Raw genomic sequence first — 15971 nt, 5'->3', positions numbered from 1 at the left:
GGGGCAGAGCTGCGGGGAGCCCCCCGGCATGCGCAGCAACCTGCTGCTGTACTACGAGGAGGCCGGCGGGGTGGGCGTCCTGCTGACCGGCTGGACCCAGGAGGACGGTGCCTGCCAGGTGTGGGAACAGCCGTCCTATCGCCAGCGCTTGAACGAGAGAGAGGTGGTCAGTTGCCTGCCCGATGGCTCCACCGCCGGCGTCGTCTTCCAGCAGGCCGGCGCTTGGTACCTGGCTGTGGCGGCCACCTACTCAACTAGCGCTGACACGAACCACCTGCGCTGCGAGCCCTCCAAGTCGGACAAGGAGACTGTCATCACGGTGCGCAGCATGGTCAACCTGAAGTCCAAGGAGGAGCTGGGCATCATCAAGCGCAGGGAGGAGCCTTTACACTTCGTTGACGCGCTCCAGTGGGGGGATCACCTCTTCTTTCCCTACTACACGTTGAAGGCCAGGTCGGGCAATGACACGGAACCACCCAGCATGGCTGTCCTGCGCCAGCTGCGCCCCTCAGAAGGTGGCCTTACTTTGCAAGGGCACGTCTATTTGGACTGCGGCTGCAGGAGCCTCATTGTTTCCTCCAGCCTCGTACGCCAGGGTGAGCGGGGCTGGTGGGTGGGTGTTTTCCGCCACAGCCACAATGCCAAGGCCTGGAACACCACCGCTGTCTGCATCTTTGAGATGGAGGAGATGAAGGAGCAAGCCTGTGCATCCACACACTTCAATATGAATGGGAAGAGCTGTGTAAGTCTGGACATCGTTTTGCTAAGCTTTCGTCCTGCACGCCCTTGTTGACACTGTTGTTGTTGTGGCTGGTGTCCCTGTGTGTGGCTCGTGGGGTGTCCCTGACCTGAAGGCACATGAAGTTTGTGGGGAACTTCAGAGCTGCATTAGGCTTTGCACATCAGCCCTGGCTCTGTCAGCCCTAGTGATTTCTCCAGCTCTTCCCGTTACTAAAAAGCTGTTTCCTTACCAGATCCCGAAGTGTTCTTCCCACCTATCTGTTGGAAAAGATGTGCCTGAGGGAGCACCTGAGGGCATCCTGAGTCAGGCTGGGGTCTTAGGCTCGTTGCTTAGTATGCACTTTCCTGCCTAGAATTAGTCGTACTTCATTTTATTTTCCGTACAGCCTTGTTCTGTGCATTCATATCTCATGTTCTTGCAGCTGCATCAAAAATGAAAAAAGGCCCATCAAATTGACTCCTGTGCACTGGGTTGTATGCATTGTTATCCCTATTGCTCACTAGTTGTCTGTGGTTGCTTGTTCAGTGGTAGGTGTTTCCCGTGCCTCCCAGGATTGGCCTTACCTGGGAGGGCTCACAGACAACCCCCCAAACCCTTATGTGCAGCAGACAGCATAGGCGATACCTCCTTGTTGTTGCAGTGGTTACATTTTCACAGGCAGTGGTATCCTACGGAGATCCCCTGGTCAGCTATTTCAGTAACACTCTCTCTTCAACTCCTTCCTCCTTTTGAGGGTGAGCTGGGCACAGGGAGGGTGGGATGGGCAAGGGTACTGGCTTTGTGGTGGTCTCGGTACTAAAGAAGTTAACTAAAAATTAAATTCAAGAAGGTAAAAATGTAATTCAGGTGAAGAAGGTGCTTTTGCAAGGCCTGTCCATGCTCTTAAGTTACACTCAGAAGTCTTTTCAGACCTGTGGCAAAAGGAACACTGAAAAGTATCAAGAAGAACTGTAAGGGATCAAGCAAGTCTTCATAAAGCAAGCCCAAAGCCTTTTGCAGTTCCCCCACCATCCAGGGACTTTGCAGCTTAACCCCTGAATCGTTGCTGTGTTAGGATGGGAGTTTGTTGGAAAGTCCTTGAAAGAAGTGCAGTAGGTTTACTGTCACTCCTTGGCTTCCCAAATCTAACTCATAGCGGATTGTAGTGCTGAGATGTTTCCAAATTACCAGAGGGCACGTGTGATTCGGTCTGCTCATCACCCTATTGAGTTGCGAGACTATTGCCAGTGTTAGAGGACATAGTTGTGAATGAGAACCCCTTACGTGGGTGAGACAACTGTGCTGAAGTAAATAGTGAAACTGACTAGGGAGCCGGAGCCAATCCTTTGCTTTCCAGTGCTAGCTTATAGCTCACTGCACCGTGTCTGTGCTCTCACAAGGCAAATTTCCCGAATGAATTTTAAGTCTCATCCTGATCCCAAAATACCTATGTGCTTGTTGGAATTATAGTTTGTATTGTTTGTTCCTAATCACTCGTGAAGTTTGTTTGCGAGGTGCTTTCTGAGCCTGCAAAACAAAACAGAAAAAGAAATGTCCCTGGGCATTAGATCCTTTATAAATGCTTTACAAAGCTCCATGCAAGAAATTTCAGAAGAGTCTTATGGAGTTCATAGAGTAACATAATGTGGGTAAGGTGAGGCACGTATTTCTGCGCACAGGGGAAGTCCCTGTCCCCTTTGCCTCTCAGGGTTTGAATATGAAAAATCAATGATCCACTTGTTTCAGGATTGGTCTGATTCAGATCAGACCCCCGTGACTCCAGAGTTACTTTCGTGTCCTAAAAGGCTCACCCCCCTGGGAATTTAGATTATATGTGGTACAGTGCTGAAGTATCCCAGGTTTATCAGTCATTAAAGGATAGGTTACTTAACCTGACGTCCCTAACTATGATGATGTTATTAATCATGATATTTTGGCAAAATAAATACAGTATACCACTGAAAGAAAAGTGGTATTTTAATATTTTGTGAGGTAGCAGGACATCTGGATCCTCTGAAGTAATATGACCTGTAACATTAAATGGCTAATTAGTTTCCTTTGTAAGCTAATTATATGTGCTTATGGTGTATAAACATAGAAATAAATGCATGTAGTTCAGCTTTAATATATTTTTATACTACAGAAGGTTAGGCTAGGCTATTGCAGAGTAAGTTTGGAGATGACAGGCCCATATGCTGCTGCTTCTGGGTTGTTTTAGACCAGATCCTTCCACTGTCTCTCACCAATTATAGGAGTCTCTGCAAACATGGAATATGCTCTTCTTGGACTCAGAAGCACACGGGCTTCAGAGCTGACAGGAAGATGGAGTGTGGCACATCTGTCAGTGTGCAGCTTGTTGAGGTGTGTGCAACAGCTAGCAGAAAGGAGTGCCTCATGGCACAGGACTGTCATGAGTACATTGTACTACCGTGTGTAGGAATGGCAGCAAGCAACTGTACTTAACACGTGCTTTAGAGTCCAGTCCTTTAAAGACAGTGTTGGTCCTGGGCGAAAGAGTGTGTTGCAGCTTTATAAGTGCTTGGAGTGCAAGACCTGTGTGGTGCTTGTGGTGAGTGGACCATGCTGAATATTAGTCTGGCTTTTGCATTGCAGATGCTGCAGGTCTTAGTCTTCTTTGCTGGCAACACTTGAATGCTGGAGCTCAGGTATGATGTGATGGGATACACAGATCCCAGACACAGACTGTCAGTTTATGTAGGAATTGAAAATACAGGGATTTTTTTTCACTGCAGGAATACCGTATATAGTTAACATATTCATTAGGGAGTAGTGGCAGTTGTTTTCCTTCTGATCTTGTCACTCTTCAGATTTCTGTAATTATTCTGATTACCTTTAGGCAAGACATCCTCTTACCCGTCTACACTCACACAGCTGCATGTATTTGCACTGTGTTGACACTGTGTTTCTCAATAGGACACTGCAAGAGGGACTTAGCCCTGGGGTATTTGTGGTCCTAAATTCCCCTGCTATGCTACTGCTGCATATTCTACTCTGAAATCATTCCTGTAAGGTACTGAGCTTTCTGGCCCTAACCCAGTGAAGCACTTAAGGACATATTTAACATTAGGTGTATAAATAGTTCCATCATCTTCATACCCATGCATTTAAAGTTAAGTGTGAACTGGAGTACTTCACTGGGCTGGAACCAAATTGCTCTGCATCCTGTAGGAACTCATTGTAGGTGTGTAATCTCTTTAGCCTTTCATTGCCTCTTAGGCCAAAGTTCATTTTTGCATTAAGTTTTAATGCTGGATTAGAGTCTGTCATTTAAAATTAGTGATTTTTAAGATCCTTGCTTAGCAACTTTATTGAGAAGTATGTGATTGCTACAAATTCTGTGTAATTGCTGCTTATGAGAACTAGCTAATCCCATTTTTGTTTTGTGCAGTAGCGTGCACAAAGCAGTTTGTCCTAGTTGGATGTCTTCATTCTGGACATATGCAGTACTGGATTCCCAGAGACATCATCCCTAACTAGCAAGAGGCAAGTGGTATTTTAGATGAAACTACTCTGAAAGCGTTTTGCAGTTTTATATTCAGCCTTTTTTCTTTGATCCACACGTCCCTTAGTTTTGAATATATCTACTTATGTGCACTGTCAGGGTGTATGTGTTCACGGACTCTCTGGCATAACCTGCATGTACATAAGTGCACTTCTTCACAATTTCCTTAGTTAATAAACGTAAATTTGCCAAATCTCGTTCTGCATTTCTTTTCCAAAACCTGACTGAGTACTAACAAACAGAGGAAGAATGCTAGAATTTGTCACAAATTTGCTGCAGTAGCAGCAAGTAGAACTTTAAGAAAGGCTTTTCTTCTCTTGTTCTGTAGCTGAACAGGAACTACTAGGATTTCAGATCTCTCACAGAGATCCTAGGATCTTGTAGATCACAGCCAAGTAGATGAGTAGGAGAGGCTCTCAAATTGGAGAACATCAACAGGAGAGATGTGGAGTGTTACCACAATGGCAGTGACAAATCTGAAAATTGGTTTTACCGTTAAAGAACTTGCATGGGAAGAAAAGGATTCTACAATTTTTGAGGGAAAAAAATCAAAAAAGGTGTTAGGCATATACCTGTAAGGCAGAGAGAAGTTGCCGTAGTTTATATTAAGATGTTTATTTTATGATGTGCAAAGGCCAAGTAGTTGTGACAGTTATAAATGATAAGCTATTTTGCTTGGGTTTTCATCTGCTATTTAATGCAAGTGAACATATGTAACAATCTGTTTGAACTTTTTCATTTTTCAGTGGTTGATAAATATAAAGGTTGGTATATTCCCCTTAATTTAACAAGCGTGGTTTGAAATCCTAGGACAAATCTTAGCTGGTAAAAGGTCTACTGAAATGAGATTCTGAAGTCAACAGTCATGTCAGTTTAATCACGGCCATTAATTTGCAAGAATGACAAGTGAATTTGTGTGGTAATTCATCCCAAAGTGATTCATGGTCTTTTATTTAAGGAAAGAATTACAAACTTCTAAATATAATTTTGTATCAAAATTGATCCTATAATTAATTTTCTAGTAGTAAAGTCAGTCTCCTGTGTATTACAGACTGCTAGTATTGCATCTGATGTTTGATGGATTTCTAGAGTTAACGTTTCTGAAGTGAGTATTTCTGTCTGGTTTCAATGAGTTTTCAGTTCATCCTTGTTAAGTATGGGAAGTAAGCCGTGGGAGACTCGTCAGCTCTCAGACTCCAGGGATAGAGACTGCACAACCTCTCTGGACAACCTGTTCTGCTTGATTGTCCTCATGGTGTTGTTTTTTAATCTCCTGTCCACTAGAAACCTCTGCTGTTTCAGTCTGTGTCATTGTCTCTTGTTATCTTACATACACCTCGATCGAAAGCCTGGCTGTGTTTCCTTGGTCCCTCTGAAATTGTCTCTTCTGTAGGCTGAACCAGCCCAGTTTTGGAGAAGACCTTTAAGGTCATTGAGTCCAACCATTAACTCAGCACTGCCAAGTTCACCACTAAACCATGTTCCTAAGCACCACATCTACAAGTCTTCTAAATGCTTCAGGTTGGTCAGGCATGATTTATCCTTGGTGAATTTATGCTGGCTTTTCCCAGTCACTTTGTTCATCTTCTTGTGTCCAGAAGTGGTTTCAAATAGGATTTTGTCCATGATTTTCCCAGGGAAAAAGTGAGAGTGATCATGTGAAGTTCCCTAGGTAATTCTTGCCTTTTTTGAAGATGGGTAGAGTATTTAAATGTATTCAGTTGGAGACTTCCCCTGATCTCCACAACTTTTGAAATATGAGAGAATAGCCTTTCAGCCTCATCAGACAGTCTCTCAGCATCTTCCTACAGATCCCATCTGTCTTCCCTAAAACTTCTAAAAGCTGAGATTTCTTGAGAGATCCATGGCTTAATCTTCTTTCAGTACTTCTAGTTTCTTTCCTCCTTGAACTCTGTATGTACAAAGGAGTGCAAGATATTGCTGGTGAAGTCCAGCACCATGTCTGCGTCCACTGTCAGTAAATCTCCTCACCTATTCAGCAGCTGGTGTGCATTTTCGTTGTTTATTCCTTTATTGCTCATGTGGTGGTGGAAGTTTTTCTTGTTGCCCATAACACACCTTGCCAGTTTCAAAATCAGGCGAGCTTGGATTTTCCCAGCACCTGTGTGTTCAGACAGTTCCTCCTTAGTCACTTGTTCCTGCTTCCACCTCCTTTATCCTGTTCTGCAGTGTAGTTCAATCATGATTTCCCTGCTTAGCTAGAGGCCATCTAATATGTCTGCCTGTTTTCCTGAGTTTTGTGCTTGGAGGAGATTGTCCTGAAAGACCTGCTAGCTTTCCTGAGCTCCGTTTCCCTTCAAAGCTGCCTCTCAGAGGATCCCACAGACCATTTCCCTGAACAATCTGAAGCCTGGTGTCCAGCTCTGTACTCTGTTGTTCTTTCCTCAAGTTCTTAGGATCATGAACCAAGCTGTTTCATAGTTACTACAGTGAAGGCTGCCATTGATTATCACATTTCCAGTCAGTTCTTCCTTGTTTGTGAGTAGCAAATCCAGAAGAGCATCACTCTTCACTGACCTCATAGGGTTAACAAAGCCTGGGATCCCATCTCATTCACTTTACCCACGGAGCTTTGTAGTCCTCATCTGCACTAGCCAGTGTCTTTGGTGTCCACATGGATGTCCCAAAATGGGTAATGTTCCAAGGAATGGAAAATTACTGGCAGTCTCTCTGCAATGTGATGGGTAGGTTGCCCTAAAAAAAAAAAGAAACCTGTTGTAACTGACTGCTTAGCAAGTGTGTTCCTTCATCCCTCACAGGAGGGAATCTCCAACTGCATTCACCCACCCTGTTCTCTTGCTCTCTGCTAATGCTCTGCTCAAGCTTAGTTGGTTTCAAAGCCTTCCTTAACAGAGCTTGTTCTCCCTCATTGGTTATTATGACACTTTACCAATTCTGTGAACTTAGATCTGAGGGCAGAAAAGGACCCTTTCTGCTGCTGTGAGAAGCCACAGATTTCTAGCTTTCCCATCTCAGGAATCTCCATCAGCATCTTGCTCAAGCATAGCCTCTGACTGTCCCTCCTGCCTTGCATCATGAGCCTCAGGATCTTGCCTCTGCAAAGCCTCTCTGAAGACTGATTTCCTGGTCATCCTTGATTTTTTGCAGTCTGCTTGCTTGGGCAGGTTTGTCCACCTAACACTGCTATGCAGTGCACAAATTAGAAAACCTCCTGGAAATAAAATTTTGGAACAGTTAATCTCCACTTCTTTACCTGAATAAACCTGCATGCTTATTGCATGCACCAATATTTAAGTTTTTTATCCTGTGATGTAGTAAAAATTGATGCAGGTGGTTAAAGGATGGTAAAGTTAAGAAGGATGATGCTCCAGAAGTTTTTACCCCCCCAGGAAAAACATCTTTTGTATTGTTCCAGTGTTGACTATTGCTATATGCTACTTACAAGCCTCATGTCCTTTTGTATAGCTGCATCTGTTCTTTTACTCTGATACTCAAACCCTTTATTTTTACTTTTTGGACAGCTGCAGTATGATGAGTGCTGCATGAGCTAAAAATGCTGCCCTTTCCTCTGAGGCACACAATGTAAAATAATCAGGAGGAAATCAAGACAGCAAGTAGAAATGTGAATATGGTTGCTGCAGCTGAAATCATACGGAGATAAATCTGAAAATTAAATGCAAAATAGAAAATGAGTATAAATACCTTCCATGCCAATAACCAAACAGCATGGTGAGATGAACTTAAAAGCAATATGTAAGTTAATTCATGAGATCTCTAGGCTTACCTGTGCATGTGAATATTTTGGGGGACTGTAGAATAGAACAGAGGATGTGACTGAACAATTAAAAAAAATGGGTCTTATAGGGCAGTATTGTCTTTTCTTTTGATTTTCTCGGTTTTGTAGGAACCTGAAAATGTTACAGGATATAAAAACAGATGACCATGGAGATGAGTGACTCTTCAAGTATAAAGGAAGTTTAGACTGTAAATGCATTTTTAAGAATGGATTTAGCTGTGAAAGAAACAGCTTGGGAAGACCCTACAGTGCTGTAACCCCATTAGTCACAGTGGAAGAGGTAAAAAGGCTTGTTAAAACAATAAATGCACGTGGAAAAGGGGTGACAGAATGGTGAAATCAGCAGCTGCACCCTGGAGGGAACAGGCAAACTGGAGAAATAGGTTGCGAAAGAGAGAAGGCAATTTTTGTTGTGACTGCCCACCGTCTGAATTCCCCCTCTTCTTATCCATATTAGCTCAATGTCACGTTGACCCTTCCTCTAGCAGACATAGAGAGGGGAGGAGACTTCCACACTTGTCAGTATTGGTTCTTCAGTCAGATGAGGAGAATGCACTGATATGACACTGGTTATTTTACTAGTATGTGGGTCAAAATAAAATCTGACAGCAAAGCTTTTCAGAAACTGGGTGAGTACTCCTCTTTTCTGTGATCTTGTTGTACAGAGTGTGCAAGAAACCTAGGGTAGTTTGTCTTCCTTGCACTACTACATGGTGCACTGCAGAAAAAAAAATTCCTAATTTTGGTGGAAATGAAAGCCTGGAAGCTGCACTTCCTCACTCCTTAGCCTGAGTGAAGACTCATTGTGTGCACCAGTCCTGGAGTTTTGTTACCTTCTGATCTATTAAAGGAGTGAATTAGCTTTTTCCACCTTGAAATGCTTGCAATCACACCCTGCCCCACCCCCCATATCTAACACAGACCTCCATGGTACTGGATTCTCATGCCCAAGTGGGTTTTACTGAAGTTCTGTGCCAGTGTATGACAGTTTCTCTGTCTTCTTATTGCTGCATGAAAAAGAAATAGTATATTACTAGGGTTAGGGTTAAGGTTGAGACAGTGAAAGAGCCCAGAGCCCCCAGGGCTGGAAAATGCATTCCAAGAGGATCGTGGCAGGGCCCTAACATTGCTGTCTCCACACCTTTTGATTCCGGGTTAGAGTTAGGATTAAGTTTAGGGTTTGTTAGTGTTAGGGTTAGGGTTATGAAAGTGTATCAAGTATGTGAAAGTTAATCAAGTCTTTTTTTTCTCCAAGTGACTTCTCTTTCAAGCTAATTAAAATAATTCAGATGTCTCAAGAACATCTTAATTGACTTAGTATTGCAGTTTTGAAAAACTGGTGGAAAGACTTTTTGGGATTAAGCCAACGTCCTAGCATGCAAGAGATTTGAATTCAGCTGTTAGTGTTGGGGTTCACTTCATAATTTTGAGAAATGCCTTCACCTTTCTTCTAAATGTCAGTTTTGATGGTCCATTCTCGCACTTTATTTGGTGCATTAAAGTGATTCTTGCACTCAGTGGGTTTTTGTAGGTTTAGGAATCTGTCCTTGAGGCTGAAATTGTGGGCTTTGTAAGGTGATGTACAGCTTGTTCCCAAGGACCCGGTCCTACCTGAGCTCTTGTCCCCTACCCCTTGTCCCCTCTCCATGCATGCCACTCTTTGTGGCAGCACTGGTGTCTGTGCAGCCACATGTTCATGTGATGAGGAGAATGACTCATATGAAGATTTAAATGGGTAGGTAGGTGGATATACAGTCCATTCTCTAGGCACGTAATTTCCTTAACAAAGCTCACTGGACAATGTTATAGAGGGGATGGGGAGGTAAAGCTTGGGTTGGGCCCATTTGGAGAGCAGGTGGGATCACACCCTTGGCAGTATCTGCCACAGAGATCGACTAAAAGGAATTAGAGGACTTTAAAACTGAGTTACTACTTGCTAGGGAGATTCCTGGGCTTCTAGGGAGTACAACATGTAAATTTCCTTCCTCAATCATCTGCAGTTGGGGTTATTTGGTTTGGTTTTCCCTTCCATAAGATACAGGGATTTCCTGCATGATGTTTTCTTTCATGAGCTGCTTACGCGTTTGCCACTTAACTTCCTCCAGCTTGGATGGAGAATTGAGGGTAACATGTTGATTTTAAGGTTCACGCAGCTACATTACGTTCTCCCTGGTGTGAACTTTATACTGCTTTATATTATTTTTATATTTATGCAATACTCAAGTCTCAACTTACTTTAGTGTAAAGGAGGACGCAACTTCATGTCTTTTGACACACACAGACATGCACAGACACACAGTCTATTTGAAGTGTCTCCTTTCTGCAGAATATGTGCATGCCTATAAAAGTGGCTGTGGAGTGTATCTGTAACCTTCATGGTAGGTGCAGTCAGGTGATTACAAAGGAAGGCTTCATTGAGAAGAACTGGCAATTCAGAATAAGCCCAGGATATTATGTCCCAAAAAAGAGAGATTCTATTGCAAAGTAACTTACTGCTGCTGGGCCAAGTCTGCATCCCACTGAAGTCAGTGATTTAGCTTCAGTAGATGTAATCTTTGTCACAGATGTGACTAGTTGCCATGTATAAAAAACAAGTTTCATGTGCCATTTCCAATGATATGTTGCTCTGAAATTGTGTCAGAATGAGAATGTTACCCAAAGTATTGTCTTAAGTTGGACTCTCTGAAAATCTTTCTAGGGATTCTTCTTTTTCTTAAAGTTTTGGAGTGTAGGTGAATGATTTTGTGATACATTTTTCTTGTATCTGATTTTCAGGAGGCACGATCAATCAAGAAATTACCTACCTTGATTCACTCTGGATTAGTGGCTGTTTATGGCACAGTTGTTTTGAATCGAATAGTTCTCTTTTTGGGAACAGATGATGGACAGTTACTGAAGGTAAGCTGAGTGTGGCAGTTCTGCCCTTTTCCACCAACTGCTGCTGTGTTCAGGTGGGTAAATGGTTCCTTGTTTAGGCACTGTATTATAAACAGATATGATCCCCTGAGTCTCTATTTCTTTTCTGTTTGTTTGTGGAATAACTGTTGTATTGTCACTTGGAGAGCAAGATAACTTTGAAAAGCAATTATGTATCCTGCCTAAAATTCAAGGAAACATTTCATGAGACTGCTAATGCCCACAGTATTAATTTATAGACTGCAGAGTTCTCAGTTATTTTGTCTTTTTTTTTTCCGTTCCTTGCTTTGATTTTTCAGTTGAAATATTAAATATTGTTGGATTTTGGAAGCATATTTGTTTGTTAGCCTATCTGTTTGATGTGAATAGCTGTCTGTTAGAGAGAAATATCAAGATTCATTTTGCCTTAGCTTCTCAGTAGTTGACCTACACTAACTTACATCAATCACCTGGAAATGAAAGTCATCTTATCTCATTATCAAACATTTCAACCATCCAGTCAAATGTCTTTTATGCTTAAATTTTTTTCTGGGTTTTGCAAGAATGTGGATTTCCTGTCTACACTGCAAAGGATGACTCTCATTCTTTGTCTTTATTAAGCAGACATTTGGAGAGGAATATAGTAGAGACCTTGAAAAAGTTTTTGCCCATTTGATTTCATTGTGCTTTTGATAGTGAAAAATGAAATTGAAGTGTTCTCTCTCTCCTTAACACAATGGAGACCATGAACACATCTCCCTTTTTTAGTCATGAAAAAGCAATGTGGGTGTGCTTATTAACTTGCAAAATTAAGTTTCTGTGGTCTCTGGTTCCCTCGAATTCTGTGCAAAGAGTGATGCAAAATGGTAGAGCTGGGCGAGGTAAGAAAAAGAAATACTATCACAGATGTGTGTTTACAGAAGCCACAAAGAAACTTGTATAAGTTCCTTTTTGCGTTGCGAGTGTCTGGATGTTAATTTGTTTTCTGAAGGCCAATGCTTTCTTCTCCATTCATAAGAGTACATAACTTTGGGGTATAGGCATCTCTCCAGCATTCAGTTTCTGCATCAATAAGGAACATGCTTGGTGGAGGGCATGTTTCATGCACTAAAGCAGTGCCAGATTCAGAGCAAAATGTGTCTGGCATGGATTTTCTGGAACTTCTGTTCTGTTTTTTTTCATCTTTCTCCAGTGTGAGAACCAGTGCAGTAGGTGAATTGAATGAGGGCACAGTAATTCATCTTAGAATCTTTGATGTAGCTGAAATTAGGCTTGTGTTTAAAACATTGACCGATCAGTAAAAGATCTTGTGAATAATTTAATTCTGTGTTTTAGGCTATTCTTAATGAGGATATGGAATCTAATTGCCCAGAGGTTTTATATGAAATTGAGGAAGAAACCTCCATTTTCCATAAACTTCGACTTGATCCGGTGAATAATAACTACATCTATCTGTCCTCTGCCAATAAAGTAAGTACAATATTTAATAAAATAATAAGTTTGTGTAAACTACTGCTTTAAGGATTTTTACCACTGTAAAGGGAAGTATGAGTTTGGGTCAGAGTTAGACCTTTAATATCCCACTTTACTTCTAGTGTCTGGTCATGTTGTCTAAATTTGAGCATCACTTCTGCAGAACTCAGAAGAGTTTCTGCTGTCACGGTGCTGCCCAGTGTTGCTATGATCCAGCAACACCTTTAATCCTATCCTTATTTTATGCCATTCTGTCAAGAGAGTATTTGGTTTTGTTTTTCCTGGAGGCATCATGCAGAATCAGCTTGGAGCTAGATCTTAATTTGAGAGATGGCTTTGAAGTCTTAGTTGTTATGAAATCAGTGATAAAGCTGAAATCTGTGATAAAGTCCCCATTGTCTTCAGTTACACATAGACTTTATAAGAACAGAACAAAACAAAAGCACAATGAAAAGTGAGTAATGTGTATGCATAGAGAGGCCAGGAGATCAGCAGTCACTGAGAGCTGCTGCACGTGAGCAAACGTGTTGGAGCTGCATGTCAAGCAGTGAGTGGCTCCCAGGAGCCGGTGCAGTTGTTCCAGCACATCCTGCAGCAGGGCTACTAAGCAGCAACTCAGAAAATCCCTTTGTCTCACCAGCAATGGGGAAGATGGCATTGAAAACACAAGGGCTGGCTGTCCATCTTAGCTGGACAGGATTTCACACAGCACTTAATTACCTTCATTTACAATAAAATGACTTTTCCAGCAGTGAGCATAGCATTTTGGCCTGCTGTCTCAGAGTGGGGGTAAATTGTAGGAGAACCCCTGACTGATACAAATCATCTATCACAAATGCAAAAAAAATCAAAATTTCAGTCAAAAGTATGTGTATATTTTCAAATTAAGACTTGAATTTTCTTTAGGTTTGGTAAAAGAGCAGTTGTTACAGAGAAACAACAGCTTTTAGAAATAAATATGCCTCTCTGATCATCTCTTGGAACTGAACTAAGGCTTCTACACTGTCTTTTTTAACTTGCTAGTAGTCTAGGATTTTGACTAGTTTCTGAACTGATTATCTCACGCACCTTCAGATAAATTGCATTTTACAATATATGGATGGCAGAAAGCCATATATCCTTGTTTCTGTTCACAAAATATAGGAACTTTTAATTCTTGCAAATTTGAAAAAAAAAAAAGGTTTGAATTAGTTTTTCTTACTAAGATCATTAATTCACATTGTTATTAATAGTGTTACTTGTATCTGTATTCAGTATTTGTAATCAGCTTTCTCTTTTTCTTTTTCCTTTCCTTTTCTGAAAATGGCTGGCTAGGATATTCAAGCTGAATGTACAAGTATAGATACATACAATATAGCCACAATTATCTACATTTACTTATTGAAATGGCATTTTCATGCATGCTAAGCAGTTGCATGCGTTTGTTCTAGTGTGCACATGCAGCAACCTGACATGGTGATGCAAACACAGATGCATTTTGTTATGCGCATGCATTTTTGGATGCACCTTCATCAATCATTTAAATATCTCAGTTCTGAGGAGAGGAAAATGGTGTTCTGCTAAGCAGAGCATTATTTGTAAAATATACCTCCTTTCTATTATTATCTATAATTCACTATGCTAATCAGTCTTTCTTGCATTAATCTGCCCATGCTGGCCTTTGAGTAGTAGAACCAAATTGTTGTTATCAGAGGTGTTTCATTATCTGATGGCAAAATACAGCGTGTGCAAAATAGGCTGCCTATTTCTATCCAAAGGTCTTCTGGCAGAGGGGAATCCATAAGGAGACTTCCCCAAAGGAATTGTGCTTGGTTGCTGTCAGATTTTTAATGGTAACGGTTAACTTCCCTGTTTATGGAGGCTATTTTAATTCAGTGTATTACTGCATTCTTTGGTTTCAGGTGAGAAGAATACCAGTAGCGAATTGCGGTAGATACGCTTCTGAGCAAGAATGCTTATCTGCAAAGGATCCCTACTGTGGGTGGTGTTCTTTGAATCAAAGGTATTTTTTATTATTTTAGACTGTCATATTTATTATATTAGAGCATTATTAATCAATGTACATTTGGGCTGGCTTGGGGCTATTCAGCATCATGATTTTATCTACTGAATTTTTATGGAATCAGTCATAGCCATAAATGTGAGACACTTTCTTGTCATGTGAAAGGGAACTCTGCACCTTTTAAAGACTATGTAACCCTCAGATTTTTGAGATCTACCCATAAAATATATGTTGGGCTAAGAATATTAAATTATTTTGCTTTTACAACAGATATTTTTGCTTTCCAGATTGATTGAGAAATGAAATTGTATACTTGTACTTGAAGCATCTTAATAGCTGGGACCATCTTGTATGTGAGAATGAGAAGAGTGCTCAGATGTGCTTCAGTATAGTTCCTTGCTTTGAAACCTCTGCCTTTGGTTTAGGCCAAAGGAGAATTTCTTTCTAATACTTCATTCATACATTTGAAGCAGGTTTGAAAGCTATCTCTGACCTGGACTGGAGAAATTCTTTGGTCATCAGGCCCAGTCTTGGCATTTGCAAGCAACCACACCATGTAAAACTAAAAAAACTTATCAAGGACCATCATAAATTTAGATAGACCTTTTGTCCTCCCTGTCCTGGTTGTGTGGCTACCTAACAGTCTCATTTTTCTTCTGGTTAAAATATGTCTGCTCATTTTCGTCATGTGTGTGCTTATGGACAGGTTATACTTACTTGTTATGGTGCTCACATCACCTTGGCCTAAATAGGTTTCCCCCCTCCCTTATGCTTACCTCTTCAATATTTTTTTGGAAGCAATCTCTCTCTTTGCTTTTATTTTGGTGTGCTAAAACAGCAAACTTCACTGAGATCGTCTCACATAGGATACTCCTTTCTTACCTCAACTCCATTAACCCTTCTGTGAAATTTATGCATCCTTTAAAAATAAGGATGGCCAGGACTGTCACATTGTTCCAGAAGAAATTTCAGCTGTGCCTTGCTTAATGTTGTTTAATCAGGGTGTCCAGGAAGCATCTTAGTGTGTTCTGCAATCACAAACGTCTTTTTCATAACAGCATCACATTGATGGGCCACAATCATCCATGATCAAATAGTGCCCCCAGGTCCTTCTCTTTCTTTGTTTTCTTTCCAGCTGATGAGTTTCCAGTCTATAACGCATGGATTGTGAGATTTTTACTGCTCTAGGTACATGTTCTTGTACTTTATGCTTTGAAATGCCATCTCATGATGGTTATCTAAGTTTTCCTGTGTGATATTCTTATTTTCCTCTACATGATAATGTTCCCAACTCTGTATCATCAGCAAATGTCGACAGTGTAAGCTTTCTCTTATGCCAGTTTGTTCACTGATTAAAACCTTAAACTAAAGTGACTATAAGATGGATTTTTGACGAATTTCACTAGTAGCCTTCTTTTAGAATGTTAATACTACCCATTTTGGTTTGTTTCAGTGTAAACATGATTTTGCTGAAGACCTGCTACTGTATGTTTGCAAAGATAGTTATTGGAAGAGAGTAGGTGTTTATTCTGTAATATATTTTCTTCAGACTCTCTTTTGCTACCTTGTTAGAAACTGT

The 15971-nt window shown here is 41.2% G+C and overlaps 1 protein-coding gene across 1 annotated transcript in view; it reads left to right on the top strand.

Annotated features, from left to right (window-relative positions):
* The first annotated feature begins 16 nt into the window (after nucleotides 1-16).
* PLXNC1 (plexin C1) overlaps nucleotides 17-15971 on the top strand; it is a 69925-nt gene continuing 53970 nt past the window's right edge. Inside the window, exons 1-4 of the mRNA XM_018080143.2 lie at nucleotides 17-742; nucleotides 10798-10920; nucleotides 12253-12387; nucleotides 14292-14392. Of these exons, the coding sequence (XP_017935632.2) occupies nucleotides 29-742; nucleotides 10798-10920; nucleotides 12253-12387; nucleotides 14292-14392 (1073 nt within the window). The 5' untranslated portion in view covers nucleotides 17-28. The remainder of the gene's footprint in view (nucleotides 743-10797; nucleotides 10921-12252; nucleotides 12388-14291; nucleotides 14393-15971) is intronic.

Source organism: Manacus vitellinus, unplaced genomic scaffold (assembly GCF_001715985.3).
Source record: "Manacus vitellinus isolate BGI_N305 unplaced genomic scaffold, ASM171598v3 scaffold_5_pilon, whole genome shotgun sequence".
Taxonomy (NCBI): Eukaryota; Metazoa; Chordata; class Aves; order Passeriformes; family Pipridae; genus Manacus; species Manacus vitellinus.
This window is presented reverse-complemented; position numbering and strand designations above follow the sequence as displayed.